This window comes from Acinonyx jubatus, chromosome E4 (assembly GCF_027475565.1).
Source record: "Acinonyx jubatus isolate Ajub_Pintada_27869175 chromosome E4, VMU_Ajub_asm_v1.0, whole genome shotgun sequence".
Taxonomy (NCBI): Eukaryota; Metazoa; Chordata; class Mammalia; order Carnivora; family Felidae; genus Acinonyx; species Acinonyx jubatus.
In genome coordinates this window covers 2,040,018-2,064,446 of record NC_069395.1, presented here as the reverse complement: position 1 = coordinate 2,064,446, position 24,429 = coordinate 2,040,018, and the positions used below count along the sequence as shown (strand labels likewise).

The window sequence follows — 24,429 nt, the reverse complement described above, 5'->3', positions numbered from 1 at the left end:
TGCTCTGGCTGGGGGTAATGAGGCCTGTGGTAATGGCCCCTCACACTCCCAGGCCCACTGACAAAAGGCCCAACAAAGTGGGAAGTGAATGCCTAATGGGACCCTTGGGGGCTCCGCCCAGGGCTGGGGGGCGTCGGGAAGGACCCTCTGGCTGCAGCTCCAGGTGCCAAAGAACCCCGCAGGCCAGAGACCCTGCCGACAGGCTGCCCCTTCTCTGACCCAGGTCAGCTCACCATCGGGGCCTTGGCTGAGCGGGGTGTGCACCCCAGCACCCCTGACCTCTCGAGGCTAGCCTGGGAGACCGACAAGAACCCAAACGAATAAGTGAAGTGCACCTGATGTCAGCTGGTCACGAGTGATCTGGAGAGAAATAGAACAGGAAAAGGGGACAGGAAGGGCAGGGGTCAGAAGGTGAGTGGCAGGGGCGCCTGGGTGGCTCAGTCGGTGGAGCGTCTGACTTCGGCTCAGGTCACGATCTCACGGGTCAGGAGTTCGAGCCCCGCGTCGGGCTCTGTGCCGACAGCTCGGAGCCTGGAGCCTGCTTCACAGTCTGTGTCTCCCTCTCTCTCTGCTCCCCCCATCCCCCCCACCCCCGCTCACACTCTGTCTCTCAAAAATAAATAAATGTTAAAAAATTTAAAAAAAAAAAGTGAGTTGCAGTATCAGATAAGGTGCTTAGGGACAGCCAGATTTTGTTCAACGGCTTCTTGTGAAAAATTGTAAATAGGCACAACACCGGTCAGGACAGTAGAGCGAGCCCCGGCCTCCATGGCTCCTGGAGGCTCCTGGCCACAGCCTCCCCTACTCCCTCCCCGCCACCTGCCTCCCTTGGTAGGCCCAGAGTTGTTTTCAGCAAATCCCACACCTCTCCTTTGGCAGAGGGTGCGGTCTGAGCGGGGACAGAGGGACAGACGGGCAAGGCAGCACTTGGTCACTCGGGAGGCGGGCTCCCAGGCAGACAGACTGCTATGGTATGTGGACGGGTGGCCTCCGGTCTCATCTTTGTAACCGGCCGTGTGACATTTCACGAGTCTCCTAACTGCTCTGAACGTCAGATTTGCCGTCTGTGAAAGGGGGCTGATCCTTTATCCCACAGGGAGTTTGTAGGAGGGGAATGAGTATCCCTGTGTGTGTTTCATAAAAGTACAGCGACAGGGCAGAGCCAGGGTCTGGCCCCAGAGAGACTCAGTGACTTGGAGGTGAGACAAGGCCTCAGGGTACCCAAGACCAGGTGGGGGCTGGGAAGTCTCCTGCAGGAGGTTACCCCTGAAGGGATCTCAGTTCAGCAGGCCTCCGTGAAGGGGAGGGGGCTGAGCCCAAGCTTGGCCATGTGTGCTGGTCTGCCTTTCAGCCCCACCCCCCATGGATGGGCCACAGGATTCCAGGCTGCTGGAGACAAGGAGGGCCGGAAGGCCTGAATGGCCACTGTTCTCTGAAGAGGCTTCGTCCCCTTTAAAGACCCTTATCACCACCTCCACCTCCCTCCCAGGGTGATTATCACCCAGAGGGGCCTTTCCTAGGGGACATAAAGAGACCCTCAACTCCCATCAGTTAGGCAGGATAATGGGCCATTCACTCAGAGGGGACCCCAGCCCCACACCTGGCCCTCTCGGGCAGCCCTACTCGACCGCCCCATTGTCCCAGGCTGCCTCGCACGCACACATGGGCGTCAGTGGCAGGGGGAGCCCGAGTCCCCAGCTGGAGCGATCCTGGCCCTTCCCCCACCTCTCCAGCCGCCTGGACTCTGGGCTCGATTTGGGGGAGGTGGGCCTGCCATTCATCACACCCCCCCCCCCACTCGAATTTCACTGCTCTCGAAAGCCCTTACAGAGTGATGGGAAAATGGGAGGGAATAATTAGGAAAATCATTAGCGTCTCAAGGCCCATCTGAGAGGGATTAAGGGATTAAAAGCCTTGCAGCCAATCTCTCCTACTTTAAGGTTGTTATAGGGGTTTTGTTTTCAGGACTTTCTTTTTCCTCTTTTCTTCTGAGTTGGGGCAGACTGAAGTCTTGGTGGATCCTTCCTTCAAAAGCTATAGGAAAAAGTCAAGACATTGAAGTCCCGGTGGGGAAGAATGGGGGAGGCAGGTGTCTGGGGAAGGGTCCTCCCCAAGCTCTCCTGGGCCGCCTTGGGCCCCTTCTCAGGGCCTGAGTGGTCGGGGAGGGGGTGCTGAGGTCATGTTTGCTGGTCTGCCTCTCAGCGCCACCCCCCATGGAGGAGCGCCCAGCCCTGCCTGTGGGCCACCTTCCACCTGCCCCGAGTGCTGGCTGAGGGTTCAGCAGGCCCCCCTGCCCCCCATTGGGTCCGTCCTGCTCTGGTGGCCTGAGGCTGGAGGCCCAGGGGGAGACAGTGAGGCAGGAAGATCGGGCTGTAAACACCACGCAGCGCTATCCTTGGGCGGCCCAGGATCCAGTTGGGGCCAGCAGATAGACGGCTCCTTACAGCACGCTGTGAGGGGGACTGAGATGTAAAGGGGGGCGGGGGGTCTACAGAGGAGGCAGACCCCGTGCAGTCTGGAGGGGTTAGGGACAATCCTCCGGAAGAGGTGGCTGTATTTATTTATGGGCATTCGGTCATTGTGAGGTAGGTGTTCTACTCGAACACATCATCCGCTTTCACCGTGTGTCACTGTCTCCCTGAAAGGGTCCCTGTGTCCCCTGGCCACAGGAGGAGGAATTCAAATCCCACACCACCTGGCTTAAGGCAAACAGGGACGCTGAGGCCTAAGGGCTGCTGGGGCGCGGAGGCACGCGTCAGGTGGACACCCAAGCTCGCTAGAGTCTTTCTGCCTCCAACCCAAGCCATCCCCCCCCCCCCCAGAATGTTCCGGAGAAGAAAGATACAGGCCTCACGTGGCTCCCATAGCTCCCTCCCCCGATACACACAGCGGCCTCCCTGGTTCCAGTTCTGGGGCTCCCTCCACTTCTCAGGAAGCCACCCGCCGCCCCCCACCCCTAGTCTCTGTGCCCACTGACACTCGCCTGGAAGGGCCTGGGGCCAGGCAGGGCGGCCGCGAAGCCGAGCGGCCCAAGACGGAGGCGGCCAGAAGCCTCCCGCAGCCAGCGCCTTGCCAGGGGTGCGGGGGGTAGACGCTGGCGGCCGTGGCCTGCCGCAACATCAATAATCGCGTTTATTAATGGTCTTAATTAGCAACTGCCGACAAGAAGCCGGGTGCTAATTCCACCAATAATCTAGGCTCGCGGGGCGTGGACAGAAGGGGGGGTGCAGGATGGATGGCAGGCGGCCACCGCGTACGGTCGGTCCGGCTACGGCGGAGCCTGCCTGAGAGGCGAGAGGGACGGGGAGGAAGGGGGGCCCTGCCCCCCACCACCTCCCACACCAGGGGTCCATAGCCCCCCGTGGCGCAGCCTCCTTAGACGGTGTTGGGACAAAATGAAGCGTGAGGAATGGGGGTGGGGGGAGGGGAGACCTCTGTCTGCGCCTCCAGGGCCAGAACCAGACAACAGCCCGTGGGACGAAGGCGAGTCTATAAAAGCCTGAGTGAAATGAGCTAGAAGGCGATTGGGAACAAGCCCCACAGTGTCCTGGAGCCACATTCCTCGCTCTGGGGAGGCGGAGATGGTTGATGCGAGCAGGGACACTGGGGGGGCCGCCTCTCCAGCTGAGCCCTCTCCTGCCAAGAGGAGCAGGGTGGGAAAGGCGAGTTTCAGAATCTAGACGATGTCCTAGCACAACAAGGCCACTTCCTCTCTCAGCCCCCGAGCCAAGCTGGGCCCGCTTGGGGCCCCAAAGACCAGCGAGCGGCCCCGAGAGCCCTGGAGGCCCAAGCCAAAGAGAGAGGGCCGCTTGGGGGGGCGAGGAGCTCCGGTCACGCCTCTTCCGGGGGCCGCCCGCCCCAAGGGTGCCTCCTGTAGGTGCCCACGCGGAGGGAGGGTGTACCCGGGGTTCGGGGGGGTGGACGCTCCGGCCACGTGTGGACTTGTGTTGAGGATGTGGGGCCAGAGGAGTTTCCCTGGGGCTGGGCAGCCCAGCTCAGAATGTTCTGGAGGGGTTCTGGGTGGGGCCGGAGGCCTGGACGGAAGAGCGGCTGGCTGAGGAGTTGCAGCAGGGGCCGTGTCCAGAGGTGGGGGTCTGGGGGCAGGCACCTCGGCTCCCAGCCCTGGTCCCCTGAGCCTGACTTTCCTCTTATCCACCAGTGTTCCACCTGCTAGCCCCGGAGGCCAGGCTCCCTCCCTCCCCCCTCACAACGGGGTTACTGCACCTGCATCCCCAGGGGAGCCAGGGGGCTGGAAGGGAAGAGCTCCATCTGAGATGGGGGGCCGCCCCCCCCAGAGGAACAGGCCTATGACGTGGCAGTAGGACCCCCGCCTCCAGGAATACCAGCGGTTCCACCAGCCTCCTCTCCCTCCTCCTCCTTACTGGGACGGGGACAGTACTTACTGGGCTTCCTGGGACAGTTCTTTTGGGTGTTGCCCGATAGACTGTGCCCTGAGAACATGATGAGTCCCGGAAGCGTCACTGTTTCAAGGGCCCAAACGCCATCTCTATACAGCTTCTCACCTGAGCGGCATCAGCCCCTGGTCAGGAATCTTCGTAGAAGCTTGGGGAAGACGAACTCAGGAGGCCCTGCACCTTGCCAGGCTCAAGCCCAGGTACTGCACGCGCCCCAGAGCAGGGCTCCAGGCTCCTCGCCAGGATGGACTCTGCTCCTAACAGAGCTCCCGTGCCCACTGTCTATTGTTTTTTTTAAGTGAACTCTGTACCCATCATGGGGCTCGAACGCAGGACCCTGTGATCAGGAGTCACATGCTCTACCGTCAAAGCCAGCCAGGCATCCTCACGGAGCATTTCAGTCCAGGGTTCGACCAGTTCCATCTGTTAGCCGGACACAGGCCCCTGGGCTGGGGTGGAGGGTCGTACCGCTTTCACTTGTGGGAGGGGACTTTATGTGGGACCCCTCTGCCTACATCCCTGGAGAAGCTATTTAAGTCCTGCCTTGGTGAGCCCTTCTCCCAGGCAGAGGCGGGGCCCCTAACTGTGGCAACAGCAGAAGGAGGCAGGAAGGGAGGCCTGCACTAGGCCTGGGGCTCCCTGGTCAGAGAGGATCCCTTGGGGAGTCTCTGTCCAGTAAGCTGCTTTGGGGAAACCATGAGCACTTCCCCCACGGCTCTGGACGGGACGGGCTCCAGGAACACCTGTAAGAGTCCACTGGGTCAATGCAGTGTGAGGAAATGGACGCAGATGGGGACTGGGGTTTGGCTAACACGTAGGGAGGGTAGGAAGGACAGCGACCGCAGCCAGGTTTAACCCCCAAGAGACGGGTTCAGAGACAGGGACGGACTCCTGCAGACCGCGGAGCTAGTGAGAGGGCGAGGTCAGCTAGGTGCCCACCGCGGTCTGACCCCAAAGTCAAGCCTCTTTGGGGCAAGGGGTAGGTATGGACGGGACCGTTTTGGCCAAGGCTGGTGATCAGACAGTGCCGTGGAGACAATGGCGCTCTGTCCCAGGGCGCTGGGGACGCCAGCTCATCCCTATGCAGTGACTGCCGGCCCCTTTCAGGCGGTGGAAGCCGGCGGCAGAGGGGAATTCTCACAGGCCGGTGGCATTTGCATAGCCGGCTCGCCCGCCTGCCGGAGACATTGGCCCGCATTGTTCCCACCGGCGGTGGTGGCGCACGGGCCCGGGACGCGCAGGGCGCGGGCGGCAGGGCCAGACAAAGGGGCCGGGGCGCAGAGCCGGGAGGCGGCAGGTAGGGGTCCTGACGGTGGGAGAGAAATATCGGGGTGAGGCGGGGCGCCCGCCGAGCCCGTCTGCCCCGGTACGGCCACCGGCCCCCACTTTGGACACCCAGGCCGTGTCTAATTCCTTCCTGAGCCGGTGCCTCGCGCCGTGATGTGAATCCCAATGGCGCAGCTCAGGCCTTTCCCAGGCTGTGTGGTTCAGGCCAGGTCCTCCAGAGGTCAGAGGAGCCGCTGTGGCCAAAGGGTTCCAGCCCCACAGACACAGAAGCATGGGGCAGAGGGGGATCTTGCAGACCCCTTTGTCACAGACACACAGTTACCCGAAGCCAGAACAGTGGCCACTTCCCAAAGCCCGTCCCTCAATGCCCCGGCTCTGCTGTCTTCCACGCTGACCCCAGTGCGGCCCGTCTCTCCCATCAGTGGGGCCCTGGAGGAGAGCGAGGCCCCAGTGTCCTCGTCCATCATTGTCCCCAGAGCTCAGGCACTGGGGCCGGACAGAGTTCATGAGTGGACAAGTGTCTGATTGTCTTGCATTGAGAGTGATAATGATGGTGATCAGAGGGGCTGTCCCTGAGGGGCAGGGGCCTCATTGTCCTCAAGGGGTAAGGAAGGTGCCCCCTTGGCCCCTGTCCCTGCCATCTCCTTGACCTGCTCATTGTCACCCTGTTGACCCAGCCTGAATGGATGGGCCACCGTGCAGAGGACCAATGGTGCTGAGCCGGCTGTAGGGAAGATGGGGGAGGGGCTCCATGTTGGTTCAGCAGAGGGGCTCCAGGGACACCTGTATTTCCTGCCCTCTGAGCTCCCTTCCTGAAAGCAGTGATGAGACCGTGATCCCTGTCCCCCCAGCCCCAAACCACAAGGGACGGCTTGCTTCAATCAGGGAGCGGTCTCTGGGGTGCCCACCAGCTTGCTTTGCCCCAGGCACCGGTGGGGAAGGGAGAGGAGGGAATGTGTGACAAACCAGGCAGCGGGGTCAGGAAATCTCGGCCCCGGACAGAGTCCCCTGAGCCCAGGTGTTGGGTCCTGGGTCCTGTAGCAGAGCTCAGCACCGTCTCCAGGCCACAGGGGACTTTGTGGGGATGATGGAGCTTGCAACGAGTTGCAGGACCTGTAAGGCCGTGTGTTGTGGGGCAGCCCACGCCCTGCCCTCCTTTCTCAGGGGCCTGGGGTGGGCGTCCCACGTCTCCCCCTTGGAAGCATGTCCCTTCTCCGCTGAGGTGGGAGCAGTGGCTGGAGCTGTTCATGTGCTCGTGCCGGGAGGAGATCTGGCTGTGGTCAGTCAAGGAGGAACAGGAAGCAGAGGAGAGGCGCCGGCACAAATGACTCCCCAGACCGGGCCAGGGCAGGGAGGGTCTCCTCCCACCGCGGAGTCTCCCTTTCCTGGCTGGGGACTCTAGTTCAGCACAGGGGCTGGGAGCTGAGGCCCCAGAGGGGGAGGGGGAGGTGGCCTCGGCTCTCCCAAGCCCCCTCCCTCCCCACAGGGGCTGACAGGACAGGGGGCCCTGTTGCAATCTGGGCAGTCATCCTCTACTGGGCACAGGGTCTCCCCACAGCACTCCCGTCCCAGCCAGCAATGGGGGGGGGGGGCGCTGCAGGAGGAGGAAGCCGATGGGCTGGGGCATAGTGGGACCCTGGGGGCAGGGATGGGTCCCAGGGAGCGCCTGTGCCGCAGTGGCCCTCTTCGTTCCTCCCCTTCCCCTCAGCTCCGTGCTTGGCCTCCTTCCCCAGCCAAACTCAGGGCCTCCAACCACAGTGAGGATGAAGCCTGTTCCAGGGTCAGGCCCCAGGAATCTCTCCCCAGTGGCTGGCTCCCTAGGTCCCAACAGGCTTGGTCTTGAGGGAGAGGTCCGTGGACAGACAGGCCCGGCTCCCACCAGAAGCCTGGAGGGAGGGCAGGACAGGGCCACGGGGTCCCAGCTCTTCTGGGAGGGGAGAGGCCCTCCGGTCTGCTGCAGGGGTGGTGTCTCTGATGCGTGAGATCGGAAAGCCCCAGAACCAGCCTGACACACAGTGGGGACTAAGAACTGGGAAACAGTGTCTCCCAGAATGGTGAGGAACAGAGCAGAAGCAGACAGGAAGGCAGGAAGGCAGGAAGGCCGTCAGGCTGCAGGAAGGACGCCGGATCCGGATCCATGGAGGGTGCAGGGTGCAGGGTGGAGGTTGGGAGGCCACAGAGGCCTGTGCTGGGTCTGGAGCGCCCTCTGGTGGTCAGAAGACCTCAGGCGGCAGAGGCGAGGCCTGCTTTCCCTGTTCTCTGCAGCCCCTCTCCTGAGACTCTGGGGGGGGGGGGGGAGTGGGGGAAGAAGGGGTTCCTGGGTGCTGGCTGCTTCCAGCTTCTGAAGACTCGGTGGCAAAGAACTCCCTGTTCGCCTTCGTTCAGAGACCGCCCAAGTCAGGATGGGAGTGGCGGCCATTCAGCAGGAAGACCTCTCCAGCCAGATTTTCTGGGAGAGAACGAGCTGCCTGTCCCTGGTGGCAGGCAAGCCCAGGCTGGGCACCCACCTCGTGGAAGCTGGCATGCTAGAGGGGGCTCCGTGGGCCCAGGGGGACAGGAGCTTGCTGGCACTGAGGTCCTCCCCACCCGAGTTTCCAACATGGTGCGTTAGAGCGAGAGAGCAAGAGACGAGCTCCCCACATTCCCAGCGCACAAAAACGAGGCGTCTGAATCCTTGGTGCCGGTGGTGTTTATCACCGGGTCAGCCGGGCTGGCGCACACCTCTCTGTGACCGTGTGGCCTTGGGCAGTGGGCTGGCAGTGGGTTGGGCACCTCCCTCACGGGCCACGGGGTGGGGCTGGGGGTGCTGAGGGGTCTCCCCCCACCGGGTGCAGCGGGCTCCCCCACACCCCCACCTTCCGCGGCCCTGTCCCCAGTGCCGTCTTCGTTCCTGCAGCAGGAGGGATGGACCCAGAAAAGACCTTCCCTGCGGTCACCATCTTCTAAAAGGAGAGTGTCCTCTCGTGGGCTGGAAGCAAGTTAGGCCCGGGTGTCTGTCTCCTCTGCCCTCAGAGATCCCTGGGCTTCGTCCTCGCGTTCCCCAGGCACCTGGAAGGTGGGGGGGGGCAGGTGAAGGGGAAGCTCCAGGGGGCTGGAGACTGGAGCTGGGGGGAGGGTGTCCCCCAGCAGAGCAGAGCCAGCCAAGAAGGAAAGAGGCAGGTGGGATCATAGGAGGTGCGGCAGGGTGGGAGCTTTGGAGGATGAGATGGCCATCGGTCCAAGGGGCTGGGGACACGCTCACCTCCCAGTAAATCCGGTCCTTGTAGCACTGGGAGTCTGGAGGGGGGTCCAGGAAGGGCAGCCTCAGCAGGAGCCCTGGTGGTGGGAGGGGAGGGTGGGTGGGGCTCCTGGCATTCCTGTGGGGGAGGTGGCCACCCCAGGCCCAAGGGCACGGAGGGGCTGAGCGGCCTGACACGCCTGTCCCAGATGAACTGCAGCTGTATTTGGGGAGCCCCTACTGTAGCCAGGCCCCCACGGGCGCTCGTCACCAAAGCAGCCCTGCTGGGCATGACCCTCACAGTACAGTGAAGGCAGCGAGCCTCAGAGAAGTCCTGGGCACCTCACTCGTTCGGACAGTTGGCAATGGACCGGATCGTGATTCTGTCCCGAACACGGCTCCTGAGCTTCCTGGGGCCCCCTGTCCGGGAGGGGTGCTGCACGAATTTATTGAGCAAATAAGTAAATAAATGAGGGGACGGAATCGAACCAGTTCGAGAATGAAAATCTCAAGATGATACTGAATCAGAAGGAGTAAAGCCAGACATCAGGGAGGACTGTCTGATGGGCATCGGCGGGCAGTCGGTCTCTGTGGAGGTTTGGTGTTCCGGCCCCTCCCTGCCCCGGCCTCTGTTCCTGGACCCGCCCCTGCCCGGGAAAGACTGCTCAGCTTCCCCTTCAGGGCCTCAGCCTGAGGTCGGGCTGCCCTCTGGTGGGCAGAGTAAGCAGTACAGGGAAGCCAGAAAACGGGAGAGGGACCCCACTCTGCCCCTAGCTCACTCCCCATCTTCTCTTAGCCCCAGGAGGGAGCAAGTACCCACTTCTGGGGAAGGTTACCCTTGAATTCTGCAACCACACCCCCCACCCCCAGCCAAGGTCACTCACCTCCAAGCCCCCCGCCCACAGAGGCAAACGTCAGTGTGACAAGCAGCCCGAAGAGTTGGTACATGGCCTGAGCCGTGGCGGAGCGCTGGCCCTCGGCTATAAGCGGAAACACACTGCCTAGGCTGCAGGGAGAGGAGGTCGGGGGGAGACAGGGCTCCTCAGTGAGTCACGCAGCGGCCAAAAGGGCCTCGCGGGAGCCTGGGACACCCACACACTTTTCAAGACTCAGTTTAGGATCACTTTTGCTTGTTCTCTCCTCTGACCCCTGACGGTGCAAGAATTGAGCCTAAGGGTCATTACATCCTTCTGTCGTTATTCACGAATGAATGCATGAAAATAGACACAGCTTTTTGCGCTGGTCCACAGGGGGAGGAAGAGAGTGAGGGAGGTCACCCCAGGGGGGGTAATGACCTGGGTGAGGGTCAGGGGTGGGGAGGACTCACCCATCTCCATAAGCTTCGTGGGTGGCCAGCCCGGCCACAAGGACCCCCAGGAGGGCTCCCAGGACCCCAGGCATCCCGTGGAGGTTGTGGACGCCACATGTGTCTTGGAGTTTGAATTTAGCCTCAAGGACGGGCTGGAGGACAGGACACCAGTAATGAGTCCTGTGCGCCCCCCCCCCCCCCGCCAGGCTGCTGGAGACACGGGGGCAACAGGTGCTGGGGGACCCCCTGTTCTGCCCGGGGCCCGAGAGGCATCTATACCGTGAAGAACTTGTACCCCAACGTGGAGACTGTCCCAGCCAGGAAGCCGGCTGCCAGGGCCCCAAAGGGCGTCAGCATCATTTCACCTGATGTCCCCACTACGACCCCTCCGGCCAGCGCTGCGTTCTGGATGTGAACCTGGGGAAGCACAGGGGAGCGGGGCATCGGGGGCCGGTCCAGGTCGACGCCCCCATCCAACCCCACCCCGTCCACCGCAGTGGCATCTAGGGCTTCCGGAAGTCCCTCTGCCGTCTGATCGCAAACTCTCCTGCTGTTGTGTGGTTGCCTCTTGCTGTTGCCCCGTGCCTGCGCCCTCTCCTGTTCCCCTGCAGACCGGGGCTTGCAGGGTCCTCCCCCCGCCTGTCCCTCTGCGTCCCCCAGCGCCCTCTCCCGCACCATGTCCAGCCGGCCGTGCTCCCCGACGAGGGCGGACAAGGCAAAGGTGCTGAGGGTGCTCGCGGTCAGGGAGTAGTACGTGTTCAGGGTTGTTCGGTGCTGCCCATCCCCCAGCATGGTGGGCGCAGAGTTGAAGCTGGGCCAGAAGGTCCACAGGAAGATGGTCCCTAAATGATGGGCGGGCCGGCAGAGTGAGAGGAAGCAAGTAGCCCCTGGGTAGCCTGGGTGTCCTCGCTCGCAAAGTGGGGGCCAGAGCACCTCCAGAGCGTGGGCCGTGCGTGGTGGCTCGGAAGGAGTGCGCAGCCCAGGCCTAGGAGCCACTAGGTGCACAGCCAAGGGCCGGCTACCAAAGGGCACGGACACAGAGAACCACAGATGGTCGAGATCGGGGTATTTGTAAGCATCAGAAAAGGAAAGAAAAACAGGCAAAGGGCCCTGCATGTCAGGCACTGAACTGAGCTCGGTATTCGTATCAGGGAAACAATATGCTTTAAAACCTCAACTGCCTCCTGGAGACCTGGGCCCTGCAAGGTGCAGGTGAGGCCTCCGCCTGCCGGGCACCTGATGGGCTCCCGGCCAGTCCTGGAGGGTGGGGAGGGGCAGAGGGACAAGGTGAGGGGAAGGCTGGGGACCCTGTAGGCTCGGGCCACCAAGGCAAGGAGGCGTGAGGGACTGCCCCTCGTCCTGAGCGGTCTCAGGGTGCGTTGTGACTCCTCCCTGCAACCCCGCAGTCTGCTGTGGAACCCAGCACGCTCACGTGTGTCCTCAGAGGGCAGAGCAGGGGGACCCAGGAAGAGGCAGGGCTCCCTGCCTGGAAGGAGGGGACAGAGGAGAGCTGGTGTGTCAGGCTCCTGGGGAAGCACACCTTCTTGGGGAAGCCCCTGGACTTCTAGCCAAAGCATCCACCTCATTTCACAACAAACCCGGAGGTGAGCAACAAATACAAATACAATACAAGGCCAGCCTCTCTTTTTAGCGTGGGAAGAGGCATGGACCCACGGCAAAAGAAGGTATCGATCTCCTTTCCTGCCTCATTTGCGAAGGCAGAGAGAGGAGCTGAGGCCAAGGTAGAGGTAGGTGCTTGGAGGAAACAGGTGGTGGTGATGGTGCTCGAAGGTCAGACCCTGCGGCGCCCAGGGGTGACCCGCTACCTCTCCCCCTGCTCCTGGGCGTGCAGGGGCCTCTGGGAAATCGCCTGGGAGGCATGTGAAGGGCAGAGCCTTGGAGGCAGCAGGTGGACAGCCTGCAGGGGGGGTAAGACCTTGCTGTGCCAGGCTGGCCTGGCTTCTGAGGGGGGAAGGGGGCGGCCCCAGAGTTTTAAGCAGGGATCCGTGCAGTCAGACTTGATTTAGAAAGGCCCCCGGGAAGGGGTCTGGGGCAGGCGCGTACTCCAGGGCTGAGTTCTAAGAACCTGTCAAAGAAACTGTTGGGAATGATGAGCCCAGATCCCGGGCTCTCGGCAGGGACTTCCCAGCAGGGACCCCAAGGACCGTAGGCGGCCTGACATCTTGCCCGGGGTCCTCCCTGGCCCCCCCACCCTGGCAGGCCTCACCAATCATGGCAAAGAGGTCCGAATGGTAGACGGAGCCCTGACGATGCTTGCTCTTCTCCAGCTGGGGCCTGTAGAGGACCCGGGACAGGACCAGCCCGAAGTAGGCCCCAAAGGTGTGGATGGTCATGGACCCTCCCGCATCCTTCACCTGGGGAGGGGGCGCGGAGGTGGGCGGCCGGCCCTCCGCGCCCCCCGCCCGCCCCCACTGACCCGTGCTCTCCCTGCTCGGGGCCTGGCCCTGGCCCTCGCCACCCCTCACCCCTGCCCCACCCGACTCACCCTCAGGAGACTAAGGAGCACGAACTCGTTGACGCCAAATAGCAGCACCTCCAGCAGGGCCATGAGCAGCAGCTGGGCCGGCCCCGTCTTGCCCAGGATGGCACCGAAGGAGATGAGCACGGCAGCGGCACAGAAGTCCGCGTTGATCATGCTGGGGACCGGGGGTGTGACGCAAGGGTGAGAGGGGTGGGGAGGGCAGCCCCACGGCCGGGGCGGTGGCGGGCGGGCGGGGGGAAGGGGTCTCGACGCAGCCTGGGGAGGTTCTGTGCCGCGGACCGCACGGCCCGCGACGGGTGCGAGAACCAGATCCCGAGTCCTGCCCTGGGGGTGGCAGTGCGGACGGGCAGGGCGCTGGACATGAGTCTACGGAGGCAGGCCCGGGGCTGGAGGGCTGGCTCCCCCGGGGGCAGGGGATGGGGCGGGGAGGGGGGAGCCGGGGAGGCCACCGCTGCCCACCTCTGCACGCCAACATGGATGTGGCCGCCGTGCAAGGAGTGAAAGAAGCCCTGGATGAGTGTGGACCACTGCAGGGCAAAGGCGGCCAGGAGGAAGGTGAAGCCGACGCTGCTGAAGCCGTACCGCTGCAGGAAGGCCATGAGGAAGCCGAAGCCCACACACACCATGACGTGCACGTCCTGGAAACCTGCGGGGGCATCCAGGCCGCTCGGCCACCGCCGTCCAAGCAGCCGCCCGGCCGGTGCCCCTGGTTCTCGCCAGCCAGGGCCGCCACCTCTGGGCTGGAGCCGGGCCTGGGAAACTCCCCAGGTGTGGCGGGGCCTCCCAGCCTGGGGCGCCCGGGCAGAGCTGGCGGGCTGGGGGCAGCGGGACCCACGCCGGTCCCGCTGTCCCCGTGTCTCCCGCCCTGTCCTTGGGTCTCCTACAACCGACCGGCGGGACATCCTGCCCGAGCTCCCTCCGGCTGCAGTCCCTGCCCCTCCGTGCTCAAAATCATCTTCGGGCTCCTTTCAAGTTTCCCTTTCTGCTGGGAAGTCCTTCCTGATGTCTAACCTCCATCCCTCATACTTCAGAATCTATACCTCTCCGTTTTGAGGATTTTAAGGGTTTGGGGTTTTTTTTTTGTTATGTTTATTTTTGAGAGAGAAAGAAACAGTGCATGAGCAGGAGAGGGGCAGGGAAAGAGAGAGAGAGAGAGAGAGAGAGAGAGAGAGAGAGAGAGAATCCAAAGCAGACTCCAGGCTCCAAGCTGTCAGCACAGAGTCTGATGTGGGGCCCGAACTCACGAACCGCGAGATCATGACCTGAGCAGAAGTCAAACGCTTAACCAATTGAGCCACCCAGGTGCCCCGAGAATTTTAAGGTTTTTAAAAATAATTTATGAAATAGCCTTAATTTTTTTATCAAAACTTTTTCTTTATTTTTAGAAAGGGAGAGAGAGTGAGCACACGAACTAGGAGAGGGGTAGAAGGAGAGAGAATCTTTTTTTTTTTTAACATTTATTTCTTTTTGAGACAGAGAGACAGAGACAGAGAGACAGAGCATGAGCAGGGGAGGGGCAAAGAGAGAGGGAGACCCAGAATCCGAAGCAGGATCCAGGCTCTGAGCTGTTAGCACAGAGCCGGATGCGGGGCTCGAACCCACGAACCGGGAGATCATGACCTGAGCAGAAGTCAGAAGTTTAACCGACTGAGCCACTCAGGAGTCCCGAGAGACAGAATCTTAAGCAGGCTCCACGCCCAGCAGAAAGCCCAATGTGGAGCTTGATCCCATGATCCTGGGATCATGACCTGAGCCTAAATCAAGAGTCGGCCATTCAACCCACTGAGCCACCCAGACGCCCCTAATTTTGTCTTAAATAGCTTTAATTGTTAACAGAGATTACCTCCGGGAAAGGAGCTGAAGGGAGGCGCAGGGCTGCAGGGGCACAGCTGAGCCGCAAACCACGCCCCCTGGAGTTGTGCGATAAGGCGGCTCTGGGAAGGGGGATTTTGCTTTTGCATTTGTTTCTTTCTATAATTTGAATATGTTAATTTTATAGATGCATTAGTTGAAGTCTTTTGTGTGTCAGTGAGGTTTCTGGGCAGGGAGATTGGAGCCTTTCTGTTTGCTTTCTATTGTGTATGCATAAAAGACCAAGCTAATACAAACGATACACAGTAACATTGAGAGTGAGACACATACAAATACCTGCTTCAGTATCAGTTTGTTCCACACGCCTCCCCCCATCTTGCAAAAAAGGGTTGAAACGTAACCTAGTGTGACAATTCAGCCAGCGCATCTGGCCCTGTTCTCTCAGCCTCGGGTCTATGTATAGAGTAAGTCCATGCTCTGTCTTTGGCTTTAATTCAGAAATGCTGGAGAAAGAGTATGGTGAGTGCTGTTAGAAATCGGGCAGGGCAAATAAGTTATTGAGAAACAGGGTCAACTCTGACCCTAAATTCACTCCCCTTTTACAGCTCCACGTGAGAAATTTCTCTTGGAGCTTACTGCTAGCATATGTCACTTCCCCCCGGGGCACCGTCCGAGGTTTACTAAGAGCTCGGGCACCAGGCTCTGGGGAGGGTGCCGGCATCACAGCAGCCACACGCCTGCCCTCACGGAGCCTGGCAGGCAGACGGCAAAGAATCGGAGAATCACTCATGTGAGCCTTCCTTGCCTCTGATGAGAACATGTAACCGGCCGCGTTTCCCTTTTCTTCTTGGCTGCCTGGAAGCTCAGAGCTACCCTGGCATTGCAACCGAAACAACTGGGGAGGCACTCCCAGTGTCCATTATCTCTATCCCGCCCTCCTGCTTTTATTTTTTCAGACTCATGTTCTTGTTGCACACACACACCTCAAATCTCTTGTAGAAAGGGGCAGATCATAAAGAAAAAGGTCATGGTGCCTTTTTTCTTTAATCTGAGGAAGCACCTAGCAAGCCAAAAATTTATTATTGAACTTTAGAATGCCATCAGTAATTTTGAGAGGGCCAAACGGTTTTTGCCCTTTTTGTGCTGGGTACCGGCTGACAGGAAGTGAGTTTGCAAGCCCCTGGCAGAGGCTTGGGTGGGTACTGGGACTGCGGGTCGGCACCTCAGCTGCCGGCCCCAGCTGCCAAAGGGGGGTAAGGGTCTAAAGGTCCACTGGCTTTGCTCAGTGTCCCGACACTGTGCCATTTCTCCAGCCCTGTGCCCTCCCAAATCACCCAGATCTCCCTTCCCTCAGATCCTAACACCCAACAGAAAAGGAGGAGGAGCACTTCTAACTCAGCCCGCAGCCTAAGTTCTTCGAGACCTCTCTGCCTGGCTTCTTTCCTCCTTGTGCCAACAGTAAAGGGGATGCCGCGTCTGTCCTTTTGTCCAAGGGCAGCAGGGTGGCAAAGGGGGCTGGGTGGCAGGGCTCCCTGTCCCGGACACTCAGAACTGCTCCAGAGCTGGTCATAACTGGCAGTAACATTTACGTCTCCCACCCCGGGTTTGTTTGGCATCACAACTCAGTCCCTTGACCTTTCAAATGGAGGCTAAACATTAAGAAATCTCCTTCACTGGGGAGCATTCCACAGACTCTCCATTGGCTGTGGCCACCGACCATGCACCCTCGGTTGAAGAGAAGACAAAAGCCCTCTAGCGATGCCTACTGCCTCCCCAACCCCACTGGCTAGCTCCCGAACAAGATAACACGGGGCAAGGGGACAGTTAAGGCTGGATTGTGTGACGGCTGACAAGCCATTTCGCCTCTGTGAGCCTCGGTTTCCTCATCTGTAAAGTGGGGCTATAAAACGTAAGGAGCAGAGAGTGGTGAGCTGAGGAGGCCCCCTTCCCCCTCCCCCCTCCCCCCCCCACTCTACCCACCCCCGCCTTATGAGGGAGGTGGGCCACATTCTCCCAGAAGAGGTCACCGACCACTCTGGTCCCTGTCACGTCCCCCTTCCCCGCTTCTTCCAAGAAGATCCTGATTCCAGCTATCCTAAATCCCTCTCACCAAAAGTAAGGTCACAGAGGTATGTGACCCAGGACTTGTCCACACTGTTTTCTTAGAACCTTTTCTCATGTTTGCTTCTGTCACCCCTGTCACCCTGTCTTTTCTCCTCTTTCTTTCTTTCCATGACTTGCCTCGGGAGGCTTGTAATGTGGGGAAAGGCCACAGCTGGGCAGCCAAGAGCCCTGGCTCTGGCCTGGCTAACTTGCTGTGCGCTCTTGGGCAGCCCCGTGGCCTCTCTGGCTCTCTCTCTCTCCACATCTGAGGGGCTCTGAGGGCCCTGCCTGCAGCGACGACAGACCGACCCCGGGAGCAGCCGTGTCCCGGGCACCAGCTGCGCTCCCTTTCATCTCCCGAACCAAAGGGCAGTGGCTACACCTCCCTCTGACCCTGACCCCTTCCCTGGACACAAGGGCAGGGGAAGACCCGGCTCATCAAAGCCCCAGACTCCAGAGACCTCACGCTTCCCTCCACCCCAACCTTCCCCCACACCAGGGTCCCAAGTCCACGGGGATAGAAACCTAGGGCAGCGGAGAGGTAGGATCCCCACTCCCCTCCCCTTACCACAGCCCAGGGAGAGCTGAATGCCCAAGGAGAGCCCCCCCCCCCCCCGCAGCAGAGGGGCGACAGGTGGGGGCGTTGCGGGGAGACGAGCAGGGCGCGGAGGCTTAAGTGGGGCCCTTGGAAGAAGCAAACGGAGGACGTGGCAGGCAGCCAGGTCACACCGTGGACAAGAGCTTGCTTCCCTCAGCCTCTGGGCTATTCCCTCTCAACTCCCTGGCTCTCTGGGCAAATGCAGGACCCAGGGGCCTGCTGTCCCAGCTCCCGGGGCTCACCTTGTGCAGACAGGGCTGAGGTGGAACACAAGAGGGAGGAGCTGGAGCCCCTCTGCCAAGGACAGCTGGGGGGCTGGGGGTCTAGCACTTCTTGCTTAGGCCCAAGCCTGCATCTCACTCCCTGTGTCCTCAGCACTGTGTTGGAGTTGGGACTGGGAGACGGTCGGTTGGGGACAGCCTGCTGCCAGCTCGGTATAGGAAAAGCAGGGTAATAACAGCCTGGGATTTTATAGGAGACTCTCACACTGTAGGTCTTGTTGGAATGTGCATCCTTCAAACTGAAGCATCCTTCTCCCCATTGCCCAGATGGGAAAAACTGAGGCTGACATAAGCCCTACCCAAGCCGTGGTGATGAAATGAGGAGCTGTAGTATCCTGGGTCCCAGCTGCTCAGGGCCTGAGTAGCAAGGTAGGCCCCCAACCTTAGAGGGAGAGCCTAAGGTCCCCCAGCAGGCGGCAGGGGCTCGGCCCTCTCCTTCCTGGGCCTCACCAGCAGACAGGAGAGCTGTGTTGCTTGGGATGCCTGAGTCTTAGTTCCTTCTCTGCCACTCACCCGATGGGCGATCGTGAGCAAGTCACAAGCGTTCTGAGCCTCAGCTTCCTCCCCTATGAAATGGGCCAATGACTCTGCCATGCTTCCTGCTCAGAGCTGGGGGCAGCTGTTCTGGGCTGTGGTGGGTGGTTGTGTGATCCTCTCTCGGACTCTGGAAGGGCCAGTTTTGAGTGAATGGGGCAGGAATGCCTGAGCCCCACCCGCCTTGGCTGCCTTCATAGCTGATACCTGCACTACCACTCCTGCACAGCCCTCCCTACCTCCCCTGCCCAGGAGGACTGTCTTTGCGGTGATCAGGGTGGAGCCCCTAGAAAAGGCAGTCGCCCTAGGAAGCCCAATGAGGCCAACTGGGGGCGGGGGGGGGGGTGAGACAAAGGAAGCAATTAAAGCTCAGATCTGGGCTTGAGTCCCAGCTCCCTCAATTCTGACAGCTCGAACCTGAACCAGCCACTTCGAGTCTCAGTTTCCCCACCTTTGTCTGCCTGATAGACGAGATGAGACCTGGGACACCGCGGACACCAGCGACAGGGTGTTATTATAAATCTGGGGCACCTTCCTCTCAAAGCCAGAGGGTTGCTCTCCTAGGAGTAAACGTGGACACCCAAGACACCGCGGAGCCTGGGCTCTTCGCTCCCCGCGCCCTCACCCGCACTCACTTGGGTAGCGAAAGTAAAATTCATTGTCCGAGCTACTGCGGTTGCCCGAGTGCCAGAGGGCGGCGTCGGTTTCGGGGTTGTAGCGGACAAAGACCGCAAAGAGGATGGCGGTGGCGCCCTGGAGGAGGAGGCACAGCAGGGGCAGCTGCAGTCGCCGGCCCGAGGCGCGGCGGGGAGACCCGGCCATGGACGAGGGCTTCGAGTCCCTGGCTCCGTCCGGCTCCGGCTCCGGGCGCGCGGGACACACGCTCCCGGGCAGGGCCGGCAGGTTCCACCGGCGCCAGGGCCCGCCCACCGGCGCCAGGGCCCGCCCACCGGCGCCAGAGCCCGCCCACGCCGAGGCTCAGCGACCCCTTCCCCCCCAACCCCCGCCCCCCAGCCCCGCGCAGCTGGGAGCCCCAACCCGGTCCCGCGGGTGCGGAACAGGGGCGCCGAGGGCATGGGGCCCGTGGCCTGAGGCGGGGCAAGAGCTGGCGGAGACGGGGGCGTCCGGACCCCCTTGTCCTGTCTCCCTTCACCTGGCTGCCCCTGGCTGTCTTCAAGTTGGGACAGGTCCGTGGAAATGGCCCTGGAAAGGCTCCCTGTGTTCTGCCCTGATGGGGCACAACCGAGGGACCCGGGGTGGCGGGGTTGGGGAAAGGAGAGGCCCGCTCCCCCTCAAACGTAGTGTTAGTTTACAGAATGTGTCCCAAGAAATAAGAGGCTCTTTAAGGCCCCCGGCCTGGCCGTCCAGGGTAAACACCAGAGAGAGAGAGTTGAGCGGTTACTCAATCTTGTCCCAAGCCAGATGCAAAACGGAGGTGCCGTCCAGGCATCGATGATTAACCTGACTGGGGGGAGGGGAGTTCTGAGCCCTCACCTCCCCCAAGCCTCCTAAGCCTCCCAGCTGGGTCTGCACCCCAGCCAAGCAGCAGCTGGCCACGCTGACAGCTAGGTTCCCTGCACACTTGCACCGGGATAAGGGGCCCGGGGCAGCCTGAACAGCTAGATGCAGGAGGGTCTTCTCCCCCAGCAGTCAGGGGCCACTGGTAACACAAGCACGGCCTACATCCACGGAGGGGGTGGGGGTCCTGGGAGACAGTAAGGAGACAGACTCACTGACATGTACTGTGAGCCAGGCTTTGGAGATGAACCACACAACCCCTCCCTCCAGGAGCCACCGTCCTGTGGGGAGACAGACACCTGGGAGGAAACCGAATGCCCACCGGGGTGAATGTGTGACCCTAGCCGTTGCAGAGGCCTAGGGGCCCAGGAGGAGAGCCCACTGTGGTGAGGGTGAGCGCAGGCACAGACCTGGAGAACACCTTCCTGGGAGGTGTGTCTGCAGGTAGTCTGGAAGGGCCGCCTAGAGATGGGGCAAGTGAAGAAGAAAGAGGGGATATTTCTAGGAGGGACCTGTGGAGACAGAAGCCTGGCCCTGTGAGTGTCCAGTGTGTTCAGGGACTGAAGCTGGGGGTGCGGAGTCTAGAAAGGCCTCGAAGGCCCTGCTGAGGCACGCGGCCTCTACCCCGTGGGGGCCGGGTGGCTGGAGGACTCTGAAAGGGGGGCGACCCCGCTGCTATCAGTTCAGACACCTGCGTGCCACAGGGGCTTCAAGGAAGAAAAGCTGAAGGCCGGTCTCTTTGGAGCTGGTGGAAGGGGAGGCTCTCCGTCCACCCTGCGGCCCAGCCCAGTCTGAGGGGGCTACTGTGTGGGAGGGGCTTGTCCGTGTTAGCAAAGGAGTCCCGGACCCTGCCGTTCCCAGAAGACGTGGTCTAGGCTCAGAGGGGCCAGCCTCTCCCCCAGAGCAGATTCGAAGTGAGCTCCTCCTAGGAATGGCGCTTGCCGGGTCTCACGAAGGGGCGGGGGGTGGGGGGTGATGGTGGAATCCCTGACCCCCCTCCTTGCTTCCCCGGCTGCCCTTTCTGCAGCCCCTCCCCTCCTCCTCCCCTCCCGCAGTCGGCTTGAGCCTCCAGCCCAGTGCCAACCCTGCGGGACAGCTGGATTCTAGGTGTCCAGCTTCCTGACCTAAGTAAGCGCCCAGCCAAGCGGGCCCAGGAGGGCAGGGGTCACCTCGATAGCACTGCTCCCAGCCGACCAAGTAGGCTCTCTGGCCCTCAGTGGCCCCTGGCCCCTGGCCCAGAGGCTCTCTGTCACTACTTGGTCAGCAAGAAGGCTGTTTTTTAGCTCCTTCTGCAGGGGCAGGGGGTGGGGGTGGGAGATGTCTGGTCAGCAGCCTTTGGATAATGATTCTTGGGCAATTCATCTGGGGTATCCTTCTAGGCCCAGCCTTCTGCCCCAGGACACAGCTTGCTTCCTGGGCCCTGTCTGGGAGAGGGGGGGGGGGGCGCTGCTCTGGGCTGTCCAGGCAGGGTCTGGACAGGCTCTGCCAGGGGAAGAGCCTTCACAAGCTGCAGAACCAGAGAGAGCATCTTCTGGGAGCCTCCTTGCTGATTCCAGCCTCTTTGACCTCTGTCTCACCTGTTGTCTCGCTTAGTCTCTGAATGCCTCTGGATCTCTGATTTCTCGCTCCTCGGTTGTTCATTCATTCATTCAACAACTGTTTAGTACCAACTCCGGGCCAGGTCCTGGGGCCGTGACCTGAGATTCTCATCAAAATGTGTCACACAGTTGGGTCCTGGAGGCCCCTGGGCCAGGCAGGGTTAACCCTTTATCTACTGGATGTCGAGAAGTCGAGAGGGGGCCCCTGGAAAGGCCAGAATACCTGGGCCAGTTTGTGGAGGGTAGGTATTTGGGCAACATCTATTTACCAACCTGCATGGAAAGATTGTTCTATTTCAACAACTTCGTGGTACCAGCTCATGTCACCCCTCGTCCGGCAGAGGGCATGACCCTGACAGTCCTCCCCTTCTGAAGGTTCCCCCCCCCCAGCCCACCCCCTCCCCCAAGGGCTCTCCTGGCCCTGGCAGGCCTCCACCTGTGAGGGCTCCTCTGGCCCACCACCTAGAATGAAGAGGCTCCATCCATGGTTTTCTTCTGGAACTCCAAGTGATGTCAGGGCCCTTGTCTGTTCCCTCTTCCTCCTCTGGCCCTGACTCTGGTGGAATGGGGGGCTTTCTTCCTCCTCCCTCCACCCCAGACTCCCCCAAGAGGCTCCTGACTCTGTTACCAGCTCCCATCCTGCTGGCTTGGGGTCTGCCCAGTCCCTGACCTTCCTTGTCCAGTCTCCAGCTGGGATCAGCAGGCCGCCTGAAGGGTGGCCACGGAGGAACTGCAGTCTGCCGCCTGCACTGGCCCAGCGTGGTCAGGCTGTCCGTGGGGACTGGGGTTCGGGTTACTGAGTAACTCAGGGTTGCTGGAAGCTGCTCGGCCCTGGGTCACCTCCTCCCGACTCCCTGCTCTCTTGCCTCAGGAATCCCCAAAAGAGCCACCTGGTTCCTTTGGTTCCACTGAGCTATCCCCAGGGTTATGGGAACAAAGGAGAGAAGTGACAAAGCGCCAGTCTTTAAGACTCTCGTTCGTTCGTTCGTTCGTTCACTACATCTTCATGGAGGGACCTCGGGCAAGTTACTGAGCCCTCTTTGAGTTCGTTTCCTCACCTCTATGAACTGTTTTAAGGATTCTGCACAGTGAATGTAGAGAGTGCTGGGAGCTTCTAAGCCGTCAACAGATGTGATGATTGTTAGGGTTCTGAGTGGCTGAGCAGAGAGAAGAAATGACCGTGTCTGGCACACTGTGGGGCACGTGGTGCCTCTGAGGACAGGAACAGGCAGAGGGGCAGATAGTCTCCATGCATTCTCCTGTCATAGCTGGAGGGGCCAGGGGCCTGGGACAAGCACACTGGGGAAGGGCCATGAGACCAGCAGCCCCAGCGACACAACAGCTCTCGAACCGAGGAGATTTGGGGAAAGGCAGAGCCTTCCTTCATTCAGCAGACATACCGAGCACCTGCTGCGTACCGGGCACTGTGCTTGGGCCAGACAGCCAGCGGAACAAGACAGCCCCTGCCCTCAGGAGGATGTATATGCATAGGTGGTCAGGCTGCAGAGGGCTGTGATGGGGACAGAGCCTGGGCTCACCCGTGGTGGCGGTGGTCAGGGAGGGCTTCCTGGAGGAAGCAGTGCTCTCTCTGAGATTTGGCCTGATTTCACAGCTTGGGTGGAGGAGGATCCCTTTCTGGCCAGCATTCTGGTGCGAAGAGAAAAGGGGCTGTGCTAGAGGGCCCCTCGATGCCCTTGTTCTGGGGCTGCGCAAGCCCCAGGCCTCAGTCTCTCCTGAAGCCACAGGCGCCGTGGGCACCGTGCAGAACACTGTGCTTACAGTCAGGGCTTTCTCCCCCCGGGACTTCGCTGTGTTGGTGTCCACGCGAAAGGTGGTCAGATCACTCGTGTTTAAGCTTACTTCGTTTGTAAAATAAAAATCAGGGGCTCCTGGTGGCTCAGTCTCCCGCTCTTGATTGTGGCTCAGGTCATGACCTCATAGTTAGTGGGTTTGAGCCCGGAGTCTGGCTCTGCCCTATCAGCACAGAGCCTGCATGGGATTCGCCCTCTCCTCTCTCTCTGCCCCTGCCCTGCTCTCACGTGTGCACGCTCTCTCTCTCTCTCTCTCTCAAAATAAGTAAACTTTACCAAATGTGTACTTAAGACAGATTTTTTAGGGACACCTGGGTGGCTCAGTCAGTTAAGTGACCGATTCTGGATTTTGGCTCAGGTCGTGATCTCACAGTTTGTGAGTTCATGCCCCACGTGGGGCTCTGCGCTGACAGCGTGGAGCCTGCTTGGGCTTCTCACTCTCCCTCTCTCTCTGTGCCCCTCCCCCTGCTCATGCACATGTGTGCTCTCTATCAAAATAAATACATAACCATTAAAAATATAAAAAAAATTAAAGCGACAGTACTTAGAAAGAAGTTTGTCAAGAGGCAAAGATCTCAAACCCCCAGTTTTTTTCATTCACGAAACTCTCTCCGCGTTCCTGCTGTGTGCCAGGGGCTGTGCCGGGCTCTGGGGACTGTCCTCCACACTCCACTGCCACCGCATGGGACAGAACGGCACTCCGTTCTCCGCCAAGTCGGAGGAGATGCTGTCCCAGCTGCTAAGGCCTCACGGCAGCCCTGATTCTGAAGTTTAATCCTTGCCTGTGCTGTTGCAGGTCTGTAGGTCAACCCCCCATCAGTGAAAGTTCTGGAAGACAACAAAATGCAGAAGGTAAGGGCTCTGTCCGAGCTGCTTACCAAGCCTCGAACCTCCGCGTCCTCCCGTTACAGGGAGAGGACTCACCTCACCGGGGTTATTGTGAGGATTGACATCCACAAAGCACGTGACACCCAGTATGTCTGCAGCAGCGGGAGTCTTGTCCTTACCGCTGTTACTAAGGAAACGTAAATAAACCATTCGGGCCATTTCTTTTCCTTGGGCTAGCGGCCTAGGGGAGATTTGTTTACGGGGGGGGGGGGGGGGGGGGGACCGGCCCTCGGTCGCGTTACAAAGGACAGGGTGAACATAAAAGGAGGGCTGTTCTGTGAACTCTCACGTGCCTGGGTGGGGCCTCTTAAGAGAAAAGCCAGAAGGAACGTGGGGTGCAGGGGGCTCACTCGGGGCGGCGGCTCACGGGGATGTGACCGCAGCGAAAGGGGGCGGGGGGGCAGAACATCATCCCCACCCCAGTTGCTCTTCCTCAGTTGGCCGAAGGACTCCACCAGCGCCACGGAACCAACCAGAACCGCACTCCACCCTGGAGCAGCCAGGAAAGCTGGCTCGGGTCCCACCGCTTCCCTCTGCCAGGAGCCGTTCCGGGGA

At 60.6% G+C, this 24,429-nt stretch overlaps 1 protein-coding gene across 1 annotated transcript; it reads right to left on the bottom strand.

Annotated features, from left to right (window-relative positions):
• Positions 1 to 8,373: 8,373 nt before the first annotated feature.
• Positions 8,374 to 18,979, bottom strand: RHBG (Rh family B glycoprotein). The gene is made up of 10 exons (XM_027048741.2): positions 18,695 to 18,979; positions 13,191 to 13,377; positions 12,735 to 12,885; positions 12,456 to 12,603; positions 10,904 to 11,070; positions 10,508 to 10,645; positions 10,247 to 10,380; positions 9,804 to 9,925; positions 8,944 to 9,017; positions 8,374 to 8,750 (listed from the first exon to the last, which is right to left on the bottom strand). Exons 1-10 carry the CDS (start codon positions 18,879 to 18,881, stop codon positions 8,682 to 8,684), a joined length of 1,377 nt encoding a protein of 458 aa, XP_026904542.1. The 5' UTR covers positions 18,882 to 18,979; the 3' UTR covers positions 8,374 to 8,681.
• Between the last annotated feature and the right edge of the window lie 5,450 nt (positions 18,980 to 24,429).

What these genes read in the sequence shown, in the direction of transcription:
- RHBG (XM_027048741.2), bottom strand. Translation starts at nt 18,881, where the DNA reads ATGGCCGGGTCTCCCCGCCGCGCCTCGGGCCGGCGACTGCAGCTGCCC. An exon ending in ATCCATGTTGGCGTGCAGAG is followed by an intron (nt 12,886 to 13,190) that starts GTGGGCAGCGGT and finishes CCCGGTCCCCAG; the next exon opens with CATGATCAACGCGGACTTCT. An exon ending in TGCTCCTTAGTCTCCTGAGG is followed by an intron (nt 12,604 to 12,734) that starts GTGAGTCGGGTG and finishes CCCCCTCCCCAG; the next exon opens with GTGAAGGATGCGGGAGGGTC.